This window comes from Cryptomeria japonica, chromosome 10 (genome assembly GCF_030272615.1).
Source record: "Cryptomeria japonica chromosome 10, Sugi_1.0, whole genome shotgun sequence".
NCBI classification, from domain to species: domain Eukaryota; kingdom Viridiplantae; phylum Streptophyta; class Pinopsida; order Cupressales; family Cupressaceae; genus Cryptomeria; species Cryptomeria japonica.
In genome coordinates, this window is record NC_081414.1 from 851,100,381 (window position 1) to 851,117,137 (window position 16,757).

Sequence of the window (16,757 nt, forward strand, 5' to 3'; positions counted from 1 at the left end):
ATTAATGTGGTGAACAACCAACAATGCTTCTACCTTTAACTTTTTATCCAATTCCATCACTAACATTCTTTTAGCCTCTAATATTGTGTATAAGTCATTAGGCAGAACATATACAACCTTAATTAAAACTTTCTTGTAGATATCAAGATGCAAAATAATGCTTTCCTCTATTGTCTCCTTGTCAAAGTCCTTGAAAGAATGATAAAATTTAGTCACATTGTTAAGATTACCTTCTTGTGTTATTTCATTTACTAGTTCCTATGGTGTAAGGGTATCTGGTGCCTTTGGTTGTTGTTTCTTCTTTGGAGTTAACTTCTTATTAGGCTCCCTTATAGCCTACTGCTTCTTCCTTAATGTTCTTTTCCTTTTAGGAGGATAAGGTACTAGTGAGGGTTTCCTCTTCTTCCTTTCAAATCTTTTGAGCTTTGTTGCTTTACCACTATCTGTATCAGAAGAAGTGACAATTGGTGAAACATGAGCTACCCATTCCATTCCTTCCAGTTCACTAGAAGAAATACCACTTCAGTTTATCACATTTTCCTTAACTTCTTTAGCCATTTTGGATACATGTCTGATGAATTTTTCTCTTCTTTTTCTCTTCTTTTGCATCAAAACAACACTCTCAATAGGCTCAGCATTGCCAAAAATTTCTGCAGAGGGTTCCCTTGGTGCATCAAGAAGTATCTTAGCATAAGCCTCAAGAATATTCATATCAAGTTCATATCCGATCTCTGTTATCCAAATAGTTCTATGAGTAACCACTTCCATCCATGTTTCATCTCTTTTAATTACAGAACAAATTTGCTTGTCATACTTATCTACAATGCTATTCAGTATCCTTTCTCTAGCCTTCATTTTGGTTTGGAAGTTGTTGAAGTAGTCTTTTACCATGTCATCACTATTAGTACCTATGCCGGTAATAGCTTCCATGATCTGTCTACCTACCAGGATGTCATATACAAAGTCCTTGTGACCAATGTCAGGTATCTCCTTTGTGAAGTAAATAATTAAACACACAAGTAGATTCCCAAAATGGAATGTTCCCTTCTTGTCACCCTTAATCTTCTTCAAGTTATCAACTAGTTCATCCTTAAGCCACTCACAGATGTCAATTTTTTCATTTTTCTTAACCATCTCATATGCACTATGAATGCACAAACTAGAAACAAAATTTAACCTATCTGCATGTGTAACTCTATATCCAAATACCATGCTCACATATTTCACATTTGCATCAGTGATATCATTAACCCTAAGAGACCTATTGTCAAATATAGTTCCGGTTATGTCCATAACACCCTTGTTTGGTATCTTCTTCTTGTTGGGCCTAGTACCGGTTGAGGGTAAACCTGTAGCTACCTTGATTTCTTCCTTAGTAATATTTAAAAAAGAGTCTAGCCTCATAAACTCCCCATGAACTCTGCTCAGTACAAGATGAACTATCTTATCTAGAAATTTAGGAATGTTAAGAATTTCAATAAATCCTAAATCCTCAATAATCTTATGCTCCGGCCTGACTAAATCTTGTTCATCAGTTATAACATTTCTGTACATGTTCCTCAAGTCATCTGACCCTAACTTCTCTATGTTATAGTGAATATTAATCCTCGGGTCTTCGACAAAAGCAACTGCCTTCAGAATCTTAGAATTGGCTCCAATGGAATCATCATGCTTAGCAATCTCAGGAATGATTTTAAACACGGGTCTAGGGCGCTTAATATTTTGTAGCATAGTAGGGTTTGCAATAAATTTAGGTGCAAAAGATGAAGATGCCATTTAGAAAGATAAATACCTTTTGACTTGTCAAATCCTTGAATGCCTGAAAATACCTTGCTACTTCACGTTAGGATGCCTTTGCTCTCTCTTTGTGCTCTTTGAATGCTTGGATGCTTGGTGGATTGAAATGAGGGTTTTCTGGTGCTTTATAACCAAAAATTTCTCCAACAATTGCATTAAATGCTTGTCGATTAAGTGAAATCTTAACATATCTACCAGTAAAGAAGAAATATACCTTCTTACCATCAACTGAGGGTAGAATGCATGATTTTTAGTTTTCTGGCATACCCTCTAAGGATTATTCCTTAGTTAGATGAAGAATCTCCAATCGGTGGAGGGTTACTCTGTTCTATCGGTGCAGAGACAGATTCATCAGCTTTCTGATGTCTCTTATTAATCCATTTTTTTGAAAATTCTTGCTTTATTTCATTTACTTTTTCCTTTCCTTTCTCATTAGATCCTTTATTGTTTGCTAGTATAGTCTTGCTTCTACAAAATTTTGCAATATGCCCAATCTTGTTACATGGATAACAAGTTACATTATTCCTCTGAATAGCCTTTCCATATCCTTGACCGGTTTGTGTTCTACATTGATTAGATAAATGTCCAAATCTACCACAAACATAGCATTTCACATTCATTCTGCAATTTTCTAAGTTATGACCAACTTTATTGCATTTGGAACATTGACCAGCAAGTAAATTTGTATTCTGATTATTTCTAAATCTGCACTGATTTTCTCTATGAACAAATTTGTTGCAATTATAACATTTCCCATTAAATTTATAAGCATTAGGTTGTCTTACCAGTTTGTTGTGATCTTGGTTGTTTGCAGTCCCAAAACTTTTTCCATGTTCAAATCCAAGTCTAATTGTATCTCCATCAGTTTTCTGTCTTTTCACGATGTCATCAAGTCTTTCTGAAGTTTTCTTGAATTTGTCTTTGTTTTCATTTGCAGTGATCAACTCATTTTCCAGAATGCCAATTTGTCTCCTAAGATCCTCTTTATCATGTTGCATGTGAATCAAATTTGTCTTTAGCATATCATTCTCAAGACAAAGTCTTAGATTTTCACTTGCTCCATCATTAAGTCTCCTAGTCAAGTCTTCTTCATTCTTCTTCCTATTTTCAATATCCTTACATAGCCTCATGGTTAAATCTTGCATTTTATTCCTCATGTTAGTGTTCTCTTGCCTCAACTTCTTTGCAATATCCCTAAGAGTTTCCTTTTCATCATCATCTTTCTGCATTTTCTCATGAAGTTCCTTCCTCTTGTTTTGTGCTATAACCAAATTCTCCTAAAGTCCTTTAATGAATTCCTAGGTAGTCCTCAAATCATCTTCAAGTTTGATATTCTTCAATTTTTCTACATCAAAATCCTCAAGAGATCCTTCCAACTGTTTTCTCAAACTCTCCATCAGTATCGGTTTCAGAATCTTGCTCAAACTGTTAGCCTTTTGAAAATAGAGGACCAGGCTCTAATACCAATTATTAGATGTAATGACAATCCCAAAGACACTGAGAGGGGGGGCGGTGAATCAGTGTCTAACCGGTTAATGGAATATTTAAACGTATTTATAACTTTGCAACCCAAATTAATGTACCGATAAACAAGTAATAATGCAGCAAAGAGAAATAATAGAGACAACATAAATGCACTCCATAACACAAGATATTTTGGCGAGGAAACTCGGTAAGGGAAAAAGCTCGGTGGGATTTGTGACCCACAACATTTACTCATTGGCCAATATGAATAAATATTACTTACAATAGGGGCCTGCACATGGAGGAAGGCCAATAGCCTAGAGCTCACTGCTCAATGAAAGAGTCTCATTGACTACAAAATGGATAAATAAATCCAAGACAATGTACTACTCAAAATAGCATTTGCAATGCTTGATTCAATACCGGTTTAAGCTCAGTCATAAACATTAACAAAAAACCTGTTGGTGAATTATATTCACTCACATAACCTATCTGCCTTATTACACAATCTTTTCGCTATCTTCTACATAATACCATATCAGAAATGACTTATAAGATCTCATACATATATGAGTCTTTACAATACATCATGTTGGCTTATAGATAATTAATTACATAACAATACAATTCATATAAACAAAACTTGTCTCATGTCGGCTTGGATGTCGATATGCTTCGTTGCTGGTGTAAACTAAATGCTAGTGAATGAACTTTGTTGTGCCTACCAGTGTCAGTGAATGATGTCTGTGTTGCTAGTGAACCTGTAGAATCCTGTTACCAGTTGGTAGCTATCAATGACAACATCAACCATTCTCATGTGAGTGTAGAATGCCAACAAGTGTAAGCAAATAGGTCTCACATCAGGGGTTAAAGGTTTGATCATGGCCTAAGGCTTAGGAATTGGTGTATTTGCAATGGATTAAGAGTATTTATTGATTTTTTTTGGTGAGTTAAGGTCTATGTCTATACACTCTTTTGTAAAATAGGCCTAATTGGGCTATACTGGTCTCCTAACCAAAGTAGGGTTTGGATTCTTGTGATCCCTACTGGTAAGATCCCTTAGGATATCTTTTATAACTCCCAAAAGGGTATCCAAATCCAATATTTTTTGTCTAGTCTTTTGGATAAATAATGAGTTAAGTGTGGAAAAGCGGTTTGGTAGGGCTACTAGGTTTTGGAGGCCTTGTTGTAGCAATTACCCAAACCAATAGAGGGAACCTGAATTCAATAATTGAAGGGGGTCTCCCTAACCTAGGGGACTTCTAATAAGACCTTAAATAACCATTGTTTCCTTGGAGAAGAGACCGAACCATTGCTGGCCATAGAGAATTTCTACCGGTAAAGGAAAGAGACCTTTTTCTAGTAGTCTATTGTTCAGAGAAAGGGATGTGGGACTTATCAAACTGATGTTCCTTAACCCCTGGAGTGTTATGTAATTGCTAGGTTCCTTGGTGTATTCTTGGATTAGGACAACCTATCCTATACTTGTACCGAGACCTCTGCATTCGATTGGTATCAGAGCAAAGGAGGAATCCTTTTGGGAAGAAGAACAATACATGTTAGTAGAAGAATCAGAGGGTGAGGCTAGAAAAATGCCTTTGAAGATGACAGGTGTGGAACTTGCCAAGATGGTGCAAGAGAATAGAGAAGAAAATGATCGACTTAGAAGATTGGTTGAGAACTTGGAAGGGAGGCTGGAGAGAGGACCTAATGGATCAGAGGAAGTGGGAGAAGAGGGGAACCCAAAAGGGAATGAAGAAGAGGAAGTTCCTGCAGAGCATAGGTACCTGGTCAATTCCTTCAAGTCTTTGGAGAGGAGAACCATGGAACAGAAATCAAACCTTCTTATTTTTGGTGGGAAGATGGATGTCAATGGGGTGATAGACTGGATAGAGTCCTTAAACAACATCTTTGAATGTGAAGACATTGCTGACAACCAAAAGATGAAGATTGCCAAGTCAAAAATGTAGGGAGCAACCTTGACATGGTGGAATTTAATGCAAGGAGAAAGAGTGAAAGAGGGAAGAGGAATGATCACCTCTTGGAATAACATGATTACAAAGATCAAGGGATTATATGTACAGGAGGAATATGAAGTCCAATTACACAAGAGAAGGAAAAATCTTAGATAGAAAGAGATAGATGTGTGTGCCTATACTGAAGAATTTCAGAAGTTGAGTATAAAGTCTAAGAAGGTTGAAGATGAAAGTCAAAGAGTGGCAAGATATCTAAATGGCCTAAGGTGGAACATACAAGAAGAATTGAACCTCTTGTGCCCTGACAATGTTCATAAATGCTATCAATTAGCATTAAAAGTAGAGGAGAAGCTCAAAAGAAGACAAGAGAAAAGCAGTAGAGGAAGGGGTAAGAACCTAAGAGGAAGGAGAAACTTTAGAGGAAGAGGATAAAATTTAGAATTCCAAGGAGAGAGCAGTCGAGACTCCTCAAGAAATGACAGCAACAACAAAGGCAACTTTAGAGGTTGAAGGCCAAATTTCAGAGGAAGATCACTGGGAAGAGGAGAAGGGACAATAAAATGTTTTAACTTGCTTTACCCGATTTCAACAAAGTGTTTCAGATTGAATGTGATGCAAGTCATGTGGCCATAGGAGTAGTCATAAGGCAAGAAGGTAGACCTATAACATTCTTTAGTGAAAAAATCAATGAGGTAAAGAGAAAATATTCTTCTTATGACCTACAAATGTATGCATTAGTTCAGGCATTGAAAAAATAGAGTCACTATCTGCTACCAAAGGAATTTGTGGTCTATACTGACAACCAAGCCTTGAGTTTTATTAATAGCCAATAAAAGTTTAGCCATAGACATATGAAGTGGGTAGAATCCCTACAAGCCTATACCTTTTCCATAAAACATAAGAAAGGAGTAGCCAACAAAGTGGCTGATGCACTGAGTAGGAGAGTGCTAATCATATTTGAAATCCAATTAGAAAGTATTGGGATTGATGCAATAAAAAACATGTATGCTATAGATGAGGACTTTAAGGAGATTTACAAGGCATGTACTCAATTTGGTGAAAGGTATCATGTGGAGTTTTCTGATTTTATGATGCAAGATGGACTTCTTTTTCAAAGGTGGGAAATTGTGCATACCAAAGTGCTCAATGAGGACTAACATCATCAGGAAAAACATAGTGGAGCTATGGCAAGTCATTTTGGTTTGGACAAGACACTTGAATTAGTAAGAAGGCACTACTTTTGGCCCAAATTGTAGGTTGATGTAAGGAAATTTGTAGATACATGCACCATTTGCCAAAAGGCAAAAGGAAGAAGTACCAATGTTGGTATCTATCAACCCTTACCCATTCCCTCAAGACCATGGGAGAGTGTGTCAATGGAATTTGTAATGGGTTTACCTAGGAATCAAAAGGGGTTTGACACTATATTTGTGATAGGGGATAGGTTTAGTAAAATGGCACATTTCTTGCCATGTAAGTGTAGTAGTGATTCATCTTATATAGACGATTTGTTTTTCAGAGAAGTAGCAAGGATTCATGGACTTCCATTGAACATAGTGTCTGACTGGAATGTTAAATTTGTTGGCTTATTTTGGAGAACTCTGTGGAAGAAACTTGGCACCAATTTGTCTTTCTCATCAACCTATCATCCACAAACGGATGGGAAGACATAAGTAGTAAACAAATCATTAGGGAATTTGTTGAGATGTCTTACAAGGAAGCATGGTGAAAAGTGGGATTCAATCTTACCTCGGGCTGAGTTTGCCTCCAATGACACTGTAAACAGAAGCACCGAGAAGTCACCATTTCAGATTGTATATGGGTTGCATCCAAGAGGGGTATTGGAGTTGAGAAAACTACCCCATACAAATCCCATAAGTGTAGATGGTGAGAGGTTTGTTGAAGCCATAAAAGTAGTTCATGAGCAAGTTGAAATACAACTTCAAAAGTCATCAAAAAAATACAAAGAACATGTAGATTAGAAAAGGAGAGAGGTACAGTTTCAAGTTGGAGACTTGGTTTGGGCAAATTTGAAGAAGGAAAGGTTACCCAAGGGAAAACACACTAAGCTCATGAAAAGGAAAGTAGGACCATGTAAAATCTTAAAGAATTTTGGCACCAATGCTTATGAAATTCAACTACCATCAGACCTTGGCATATCTCCTACTTTTAATGTTTGTGATCTAACTCCTTTTAAAGGTGACTCTAATGCAGGTAACTCACAGCAAATCCTAAAAGAAGCAGCAGCTATAGATTTTCCCAAACATGAGTCACCTAAACTTGAAAAAGTGTTGGACACCAAGATTGTAAAGAAGACCAGGAACAACGAGTACAAACAATACTTGGTCACATGGAAATGAAAAGAAGACTTTGAAGCCATTTGGTTGGATGAAGATCAAATGAAGAAGCATGGCACCACATTTACATGACCTTGAATCTCAAGTGGACTTGAGATTCATTCACCCCAAGAGTATGGTGCAGGAACACCTCATGACTAAGATAATAAGAGAAATAAAGGCTAAAGGAAACACATGAGAATGTGACCTTTCAATCTATGTAATAGGGTAGTCTTGTTTGTTTGATGTTTGATTTGTTTGTAATAAACCTCACCTTGTTACCCAATGACATGGATTTGGCAAATTGATAAGCCACAATGGGCATATGGGTCTAGGGGTGCTTGGTAGAGTATTTTTATAGGTTTTTATGTGTTGGAGATGTCTTAGAAAGTTGAAGAACATGTTGAAGTACCTCTAGGTAAGCGGATTTAACATATGTCAAAAGTTGCTTAAACTTAACAACTTTGTTGACAACTTTTAATGACAACTTTTGGTTGCAAATAGCAACTTCTTTCCAATGGTCACCTCAGTTCAAAAGGTGGTTGATAAACATTAAGGACGGTATAAAGTGTCATCCCCAATCACTGTTGGGAGAAGATAATGAGGAGAGAATGACTTTGTAAACTTTGACATCATTGAAGTAATATATTTATGAGAATTTCGTGCAATTCCATTATTGTATCTGGTATACCATACTATACTATCATTTTTGAATTAGGAAACTAGTGGGATGTGTTAGAGTGGACAATCATCTTTCAGATGCATCAAGTTTGAGGTCCTAATTCACCAAGACAAAGAAGAAATCGACAACTTTTTGGAAGTGGTCTAGGCTTTATGGTTTTGTCTAGGGTTTGCAAAGAAATGACCTTACCTTGCTGATCCTTCATTGGTGGTTCATGGATTTGAAGGGGATGCAATTATGGCCAATGTATTTTAGGATTTTAAAGGCCTTTTATAGGTTAGGACCAGTTGGAGGCAACAGTTTGATGCATTAAGGTGGGCAACTCCATGTGGCCACCACCAAGTGTAAGCAAATAGGTCTCACATCGGGGGTTAAAGGTCTGATCATGGCCTAAGACTTAGGAGTTGGTATATTTTCAATGGCTTAAGATTATTCCTTGAGTTGTTTTTGTGAGTTAAGGTTTATGTCTATACACTCTTTTGTAAAATTGGCTTAATTGGGCTATACCAGTCTCCTAACCAAAGTAGGGTTTGGATTCTTGTGTTCCCTACCGGTAATAACCCTTAGGATTTGTTTTATAACTCCTAAAAGGGTATCCAAATATGGGATTTTTTGTTTGGTATTTTGGAGAAATAACGAGTTAAGTGTGGAAAACCGGTGTGGTAGGACTACTAGGTTTTGTAGGCCTTGTTGCAACAGTTACCCAAACTGGTAGACGAAACCTGAATTCAATGATTTAAGGGGGTCTCCTTGACCTAAGGGACTTCTAATAAAACCTTAAATAGCCATTGTTTCCTTGGAGAAGGGACCAAACCATTGCTGACCATAGAAACTTTGTATCGGTATATGAAAGAGACCTTGTTTCGGTAGTCTTTTGTTCAGAGAAAGGGATGTGGGACTTGTAAAACTGATGTTCCTTAACCCCTAGAGTGTTGTGTTATTTATAGGGTCCTTGGGGTGTTCTTGGATTAGGGGAACCTATCCTATACCAGTACTGGGACCTCTGCATGAAAGTCCCTCCCTAGCAAAATCCCCTTCCGAAATAGGAGCTTTACCTTTGTCCCCCTTATCACCCTCTGCATGCAAGGGCTTAGAGGAATTATTACCAATATAAGATCTAGAAACTTGGGGGCACTAACACTAAAGATTTCTATATTCATGACAAACTCTACATCTAAAATGAAGAGACTTGTAGGACTTAGCTTCTGAACCCAGGAAGTTGAGCCTAAACAAATGTCTAGAGAATCTGGCAAAGGGTTATTTAAATCCACCTCAATACAAATACAAGCAAATGAAATTATCTTTTTATCTAGTGTTTATTGAGAAATGGTAGCCGACTTCCCAATTAACTCAGCAATCCGACACAAGATATCCTCTCTACAAAATTCTAATGGTAGCCTCGTGAGACGAACCCAAACTAAAACCCACGAAGGTAGATATTTAGCAAAATTAAAACCCATATTGCAAGATTTAATAAACAAACCAACCTAGTTGTAAAAATAGGGTCCTCCCTCAAAAACCTGATTCCTATCCGTCATACTGGAAAAAACAACCATGATGTAGTTGTTGGCCGCTAATATGATTTCCATATCCCCGTTAACTTGCCAAGTTCACATAATCTAGGCTTGCAATGCTGGTAGAGAAATGTGGATCCCCAAGAATGTGCATATCAAGGCATAATTACTCCAATATGCGAAATCCTCCACAGTAGATTCGGGAGGGATAACCAACACCGGACGATCCTAGCTTCACGACAAATAGCCATTAACGTTTTTAATCTTTGAACCCTTGCCAACATAAAAGGACACTGATTGGTTTGCATGCACATCCGAAGAAAGACCATTACACCTCCCCACATCAGCGATCACTAGAGACAAACACATCGACATCAAATAAACCCCAACACCAGTCCTCAAAAGACCCCATGCATAGAAAAGAGACACCGACACTTGCAGAAGACAACTAGATTTTTCATATGAATATGCAAGGCAACTAGTAGGACAAGAAAAGTCTAGTCATGGAGTTTATTTTTTCTTTGGTATGTCTTATTATTAAAAATTAATAATTTATTTATTTATTTAACTTCAAAAATAAATTGAGACAAATTAATAAAATTCAAATCATTTGTAAAATTTGTTGATTTGGGCCTTGTAATAAATTTCATCGATTTCAGCATTGCTCGTAACACTCAACAGTAATTTCACATGTGTTTATCTGAGATTTTCCATTGAAGATTAATCCATTGTATTATCTCTTTAATCAATAGTTGGTAGACTTCATCTCAAAACTAGGATAAGTTCGTATTTCTCCCAAGATAGAGTCATTTTTCACACACTTGTCTTTCTTCATCACCTTTATTATTGTAGGCTTCTCGATTTTTCTTCATTGATGGCAACATCGGTGAGCACAACCAATAGGGCATATCATCAATACAACTACAGAAGGAAGCTACCAGTTGAAAATAGGGAGTTCCCTATTTCAGGCCCTTTCAATCAGGATCATCTCTACAGAGCATTCGTGCTCAACTACAATGAAGTAGAGGATTCAATCAGAGAGCTCACAGGTGGGCATGTATTACATGCACCATCTCCCCATTTGTTTTTTCCATCACAAGTCGTCTCTGGATCTTTCTATCAAATTGCCTTGAATTGGTTCAGTCTTATGGGAAAATTGTGCATATTGCAACTAAATTTATTCATGGAGATTATATTGGGTTATATTTTCTCACAGGCAAAGCGGATACTGGGAGAATATTTTCTAGAAACTCACCCCTCAGTGATCCCATACCATGATCATTTGGGACATATCACAACATAGTAGATTCAATGCAAGTTTAAAACATTTAATTTACGGGTAAATCATGTATCTCATGGGCATGTTCACCGGCCATTTGCACAGCGATCAATTAGCTCATTTGGTAGACAAGTTAAAATTATCATTCCTGAGGGCGTGAACAAGCAGTACAACTTTTGGACTAGTTCTGAAACATTTTTGTTTATTATGTTTTATGCTTCAATCAATTTTAGTTTATGTTTGTATCTTCTCGAGTTTGGCTTCTTCTAAACACGTTCCCATATTTCTCTTTCCTTTGGTGTATCATAGCTCCCAAGCATTTCATACGTTGTATCTACTCAATATGTAATTAATGTAATAAAATATAATATATATGCTTTTGTCTTTTGTTAAAACTAATTGAGTAATTATTAAATTATTAGTAAATATATAAAAAAAAGTTTAAATTAGCTTATTGATTACAACAAAATTATTGAATTATAACTTTAAAGAAGATATATTTTAAGTCAACCATATTAATTTAATAACAAGATTAGATGTAAAGAATCTATCCAAAACTAATTCTATTATAATATTAAGAGTCTCAATATCATAAAAAAACAAGTATCATGTAGTGTGAAGAATTTTTCGTAATATTATTTTAAAATGAATGTTGATATATAAATTTTTTTTTTCTATCTAGTGACAACATGTATAGTTTGATATAGACTTAAAAATTAGTTCTATAATAATTAATTTATTAGTAAGAATATTTAGAAATATGTTTTTAATTAATTTTTTGTTGTTGATTACAACAAAATTATTGAAATACAATTTTAAGAAAAAAAAATAGTCAACCATATTATTCTATTGATTAAATTAGATGAAAATAATCTATCAAAAACTAATTCTATTATAATGCAAAAATATTCAATGTCATAATAAACAAGTACCATGTAGAGGGTGGAACTTGTCTTAGTATGATTTGTAATAATAAATATTTGTCATTGATGCAAGTTAGGAAATTGTACAATTTAGTTAATAGATGAGTTGGCATGACATAGCTAATTCTCACTTGATGAGCTAAAAGGGGTTCTATAATGAATGGTTCATAAGGCACAACACTTGCTGAAGGTTTTGCAAATGGGGTTGCAAGCTGAGTGGGCTTAACCTTAGAGGAAACTCCCTTGTTAAGCGTGCTCGAGTTGGAGTAGTACTAGGATGGGTGACCTCCTAAGAAGGCCCAATGCTTCACCTATGTGAGCATCACCTAGATGCAATGAGTGCTAAGTGTACCATTCATTCTCATGAGAGATGGGCTCTTATGAACCATTACTCATAAATCATGGGCCAATGAGTTTGACTCAAAAACTACACAGTTGAATTCTAATAGCAATATCACAATTTGACTTGTTGTGGAAAATATCACCTACTTCTAACTTAGAAGTAGGTTAGTTCTAATTTGAGATCAATAAACTTTTGTATGATTAATATATTCCAATTTTAGTAGGGGGTGAAGATTATAGTTTATAGGTTTGACTTTGATTCCAAGTTTGATTAGTTGGTAATTGTGACCAGCACAATTAAAATTGAGCATGTTTAATGTATAATATCTCTTAATTATTTATAATGACATCATTTGGAATAATTTTTTAAATATTGTAATAATGTCATCTTACATTTTAAAATTATTCCAAATGATGTCATTATTAATATTTCGAAAACTATTCTTAAACAAATTTTATTTGAAGAGCTATTTCTATTTAATTTTTATTTTAACCTTAACCTTAATTTTGTCCTTAATTTTGACTCATTCTCGAATCCTAATTCTAACATTAACCTTAATCATAAACACAAATATAATCTTAATTTTAATTCTAAATCTAATCTTAATTTTAGTAATAACTATAATCCTAAATTTATAATAAATAAATAAAAATTGTAATTATAATCCTAATCCTACTTATATATCTAACATTATAACTAATCTTTGGTTGCCTTCAAAGAGCTAAATACCATCTTCAACTCTGTTATTTTGAGTTTTCCTCCAATATATTATGGTCGATACGACTGCCCCAGCCTGTTAACAAAATTGTAAGTTTTCTCTCATTTTAAAACTAGTGATGCCTTATCGCCCATCCATTATTAAACATTAAATACTATATTAAAATGGTAAGACAAGCCGAAAAAAACTTTAAAAGAATTTGTTCGCTTTCTCTGATAAGGTTCAGACATTTTTAATCTTCACTTTTATTTGCTCTTTCTAAACCCAGAAGAAGAAACGAACTAAAGCTTATTTACTTCTCGAAATATTTAACTGTAATAATGTAGTGGTTTTGTGGTCTAATTTGCATTTCTTTGACTTTGAATGAAATAAATGTTAGAGCAGAAATATTCGTGAAAATAGATGGCTCCCCAGCAATTTGAAAGTCTATATAATAATCTCGTGTTTTTCTTTTATCAAAACAATTCAGTAATTCTAGCAGTTTTAAGCGTCTCTCTTATATCAATGGAAAAATCCAGAGCCATGGCTGTAAGACGCTGGGAAGTGGAGAATACTGTAAGGTTTAGTATTTTATTTCCCATATTAATAATGGCCCCCATTAGAGCAGATCCAGAGACCACACTTTTGTCGTACCAATGCAGTACCAGCCTCCCCAACAACGCAACCCTCTTTCAGCAAGTTTTGAACTCCGCCCTCGCATCTGTGGTGAAAGAAGTTGCTCAATCTGGATTTGCTACAACAGACAAGGAGACATCTACAGAGGCAACAACAGATTCAGTATACCTTCTGGTGCAGTGCAGGAAGGATAAGTCCTCTGCCGATTGCCTTAACTGCTTAAAGGTTGCAGAGAACCAAACTCGCAACTGCTCCGGTGTGTCCGCCACAGCATACTACGACGGATGTTATCTGCGTTACGAGAGTTACAATTTTTATGATCTATACACTGATATCACACAAAAACCGATTTGCGGTGATGTCGACTCCGCAAATCCCAGTTCAATTTCGGCAACTGTTGGAAGTTTGATAGGTGATCTTTGCACTGCAACTCCTCGCCTAAAAGATTATTTTGCTGCGCAGACTAGACAAGGGCCGTCTAATACCACTATCTATGGACTTGCCTTCTGTTTGCGTTCCCTAGTTCAAGAGGATTCCTGCAAAAGTTGCCTCAAGATTGCTCAGGGCAACATAAATAAGTGTTTTCCTCACTCCGAGGGACGCGCTATAGACGCCGGCTGCTACTTGCGATACAGTTCCGAACCCTTTTTCCCCAGCAATGCGACTGTCGACTTGGCACGTTTCTTACCAACAGGTTAGAATTTAATTATATTCAATTGAAGAGCTTCAATTTTGTTAGCGCTTTTGAGAATTTCCCTAAGAAGCAAGTTTGATTAACAATTTGGGAAATTGTTAGTGTTTACGATGATTTTTTCACTGTTGAAGTGTTCTCGGTTTTGTTTTTCAGAGAAGTGGGCGAGTTCTCGAAAGTCGATAATAATTGGTGTAGTGGGAGGGGTATTCCTTGGCCTTCTAACTTGTCTCCTTGTCTTCCGGAAGCATATAATGCGGCCACGCCAGAAAAAAGGTAAACTGTTAGAGGCCAAATTTTATATATTATACAAAATGAAGCAAAAGCCTTGGAAATCAATTCTATCTTAACATATCTATGGAACAGCGGATATTGAAGGAGCAACGGAACTCCGTGGGCCAGAAGATTTTGAATTTAAGATACTAAATGGCAACCAACAATTTTGATCAGACAAATAAGCTTGGAGAAGGAGGATTTGCTGAATTATTTAAGGTAAACTATTATTAATTTGCTGTCCATATTAGGCTTCTGTGTTAATGTATTCCAACGACGAGTTACGTGATATTTGCAGGATACGTTAAAAAGTGGCAAAGTTGTGGCAGTAAAGAAGCTGACATTAGGTCACTCTTCCCGTGCAATTTCTGAATTCGAAAGCGAAGTGAAACTCATTTCCAATGTTCATCACAGAAATCTGGTGCGTTTACTTGGATGTTGCAGACAAGGCCATGAAAGACTCCTGATTTATGAGTACATGCCCAATAGCAGCCTTGACAGAATATTATTTGGTTTGCTATTCCTGAAATTCCCTCTTTTGTTTGTTTCTTCTGTTACAACAAACATGATAGGCTTTGAAAGTCTAGTGAATTGCCCTACATGTAGGAAAAAATAAAAGACTTTTGAGTTGGAAGGAAAGGTTCAACATTATCTTGGGCACTGCTCGTGGTCTGGCCTATCTCCACGAGGAGTTCCATGTCTGTATCATCCATCGTGATATTAAATCAAGCAACATATTACTTGACAACAACTTTCAGGCAAAAAATAGCAGATTTTGGGCTGGTCAGACTACTTCCGAATGATAAATCTCATGTTAGCACAAGAGTTGCGGGAACAATGTAAGGAAACTCCTACTTTATGTACTGTTTTTCTAATCCCAAAGTTTTCAATAGAGATAGTAACATCGATTTTATGGATTTTCTCAGAGGATACACGGCTCCTGAATACGCTAGCCATGGGCAATTAACAGAGAAAGCTGACACCTATAGCTTTGGTGTGGTGGTTCTTGAAATTGTCAGTGGTAGAAAAAGCATTGACTTGAAGCAACCACCTGATATGGAATATCTTCTTAAATGGGTATTTTAAAATTCCAATAACACTCTTCTAATCCTTTAATCCCATCATTCTCTCCCATAAAAATCTTGATCATTTGCTTGTAAAACCTATGGCAGGTTTGGAGCCTATACGAGAATAACAAGGTTTTAGATGTAATGGAAAGTGAAAAGGAGATGGAAGGGTATAGCGAAGAAGAAGTGTTGAGGGTGATAAATATTGCGCTTCTATGCATACAAGATTCTGCCAGACATAGGCCATCAATGTCTGAGGTCGTGACAATGCTATTAAATAAAGATGAGATTTATTTTCAGAAACATCTGCATACATCTTTCAAAGACTTGGCGTTCAAATAATATACAGAGTCAAATGCAACAATTACAGAATTCCTTAATTCTCGTTAGTAGTGGCTATTTCTCTTGTCGATATACATAGAGAATAGCAAGGAAGGATAGATTGTTAACATCTAATCGATTATATAAGTCCTCCTTCCTATTTCCAAACAGGATTTAAATATTCCATTATATTTTTTCCATTCGTCTTTATATATAACCATGAAATTTTCATAAAAGGTGTGTAAGAAATTCGAAGATCGTGGTGTGGATAAATTTATTTCAAAATAGAACCTAGAATTAACTGTACAAATAGTTTGTGGTTCTATTAAACATTAAAGGAGAGATATGTTCAATTGATTTTGTGAAGATTTAGGTTGTAAGATAGTAAGAGAATGAAAACTCATTTTTTATTAATAAAAACATTTCTATTTTAGATAAATCATACAAAAAGTAATATTGAGAAAATCTGTGTTATTTTTGGTTTAATAATCTTGTCATTGATGTCAAAAGGATATGTCTTTGAGACACAGAGTGTAGAGATAGTATGCACGGGCATAACAGAGAGTTTATGTGAAAAAAGAAATAGAGTACGCAGGTAATGGCTTTGACTATTTATCTCCTACATTGGTAGTATGATGGTGGTATCAAGTATTTATATAGTTTAGTGAATATAGTTTTAGTGAGAAAAGGCAAACATGCTTTTGCCATCCAACTTGGAGCGCATGTCGATATGACATAAACCACCAAGTGCAAGATTG

The 16,757-nt window shown here is 35.8% G+C and overlaps 2 protein-coding genes across 2 annotated transcripts; both read left to right on the forward strand.

Annotated features, from left to right (window-relative positions):
* The first annotated feature begins 13,536 nt into the window (after positions 1 to 13,536).
* LOC131065166 (cysteine-rich receptor-like protein kinase 2) lies at positions 13,537 to 14,764 on the forward strand. The gene is made up of 3 exons (XM_059212956.1): positions 13,537 to 14,341; positions 14,495 to 14,544; positions 14,705 to 14,764. Exons 1-3 carry the CDS (start codon positions 13,537 to 13,539, stop codon positions 14,762 to 14,764), a joined length of 915 nt encoding a protein of 304 aa, XP_059068939.1.
* Positions 14,765 to 16,020, forward strand: LOC131859337 (cold-responsive protein kinase 1-like). Its single transcript, XM_059212957.1, has 5 exons — positions 14,765 to 14,830; positions 14,910 to 15,123; positions 15,218 to 15,394; positions 15,495 to 15,688; positions 15,784 to 16,020. The coding sequence occupies exons 1-5, from the start codon at positions 14,765 to 14,767 to the stop codon at positions 16,018 to 16,020; spliced, it is 888 nt and encodes a 295-aa protein (XP_059068940.1).
* The last annotated feature ends 737 nt before the right edge of the window (positions 16,021 to 16,757 follow it).

Excerpts from the sequence above, each read along its gene's own strand:
- LOC131859337 (XM_059212957.1), top strand. The coding sequence starts at position 14,765 with ATGGCAACCAACAATTTTGATCAGACAAATAAGCTTGGAGAAGGAGGA. Across the intron at positions 14,831-14,909 it reads GATTTGCTGAATTATTTAAG|GATACGTTAAAAAGTGGCAA; the intron begins GTAAACTATTAT and ends TGATATTTGCAG. Across the intron at positions 15,689-15,783 it reads TGGAATATCTTCTTAAATGG|GTTTGGAGCCTATACGAGAA; the intron begins GTATTTTAAAAT and ends AACCTATGGCAG.
- LOC131065166 (XM_059212956.1), top strand. The coding sequence starts at position 13,537 with ATGGAAAAATCCAGAGCCATGGCTGTAAGACGCTGGGAAGTGGAGAAT. Across the intron at positions 14,342-14,494 it reads GGCACGTTTCTTACCAACAG|AGAAGTGGGCGAGTTCTCGA; the intron begins GTTAGAATTTAA and ends TTTGTTTTTCAG. Across the intron at positions 14,545-14,704 it reads TAATTGGTGTAGTGGGAGGG|CGGATATTGAAGGAGCAACG; the intron begins GTATTCCTTGGC and ends TCTATGGAACAG.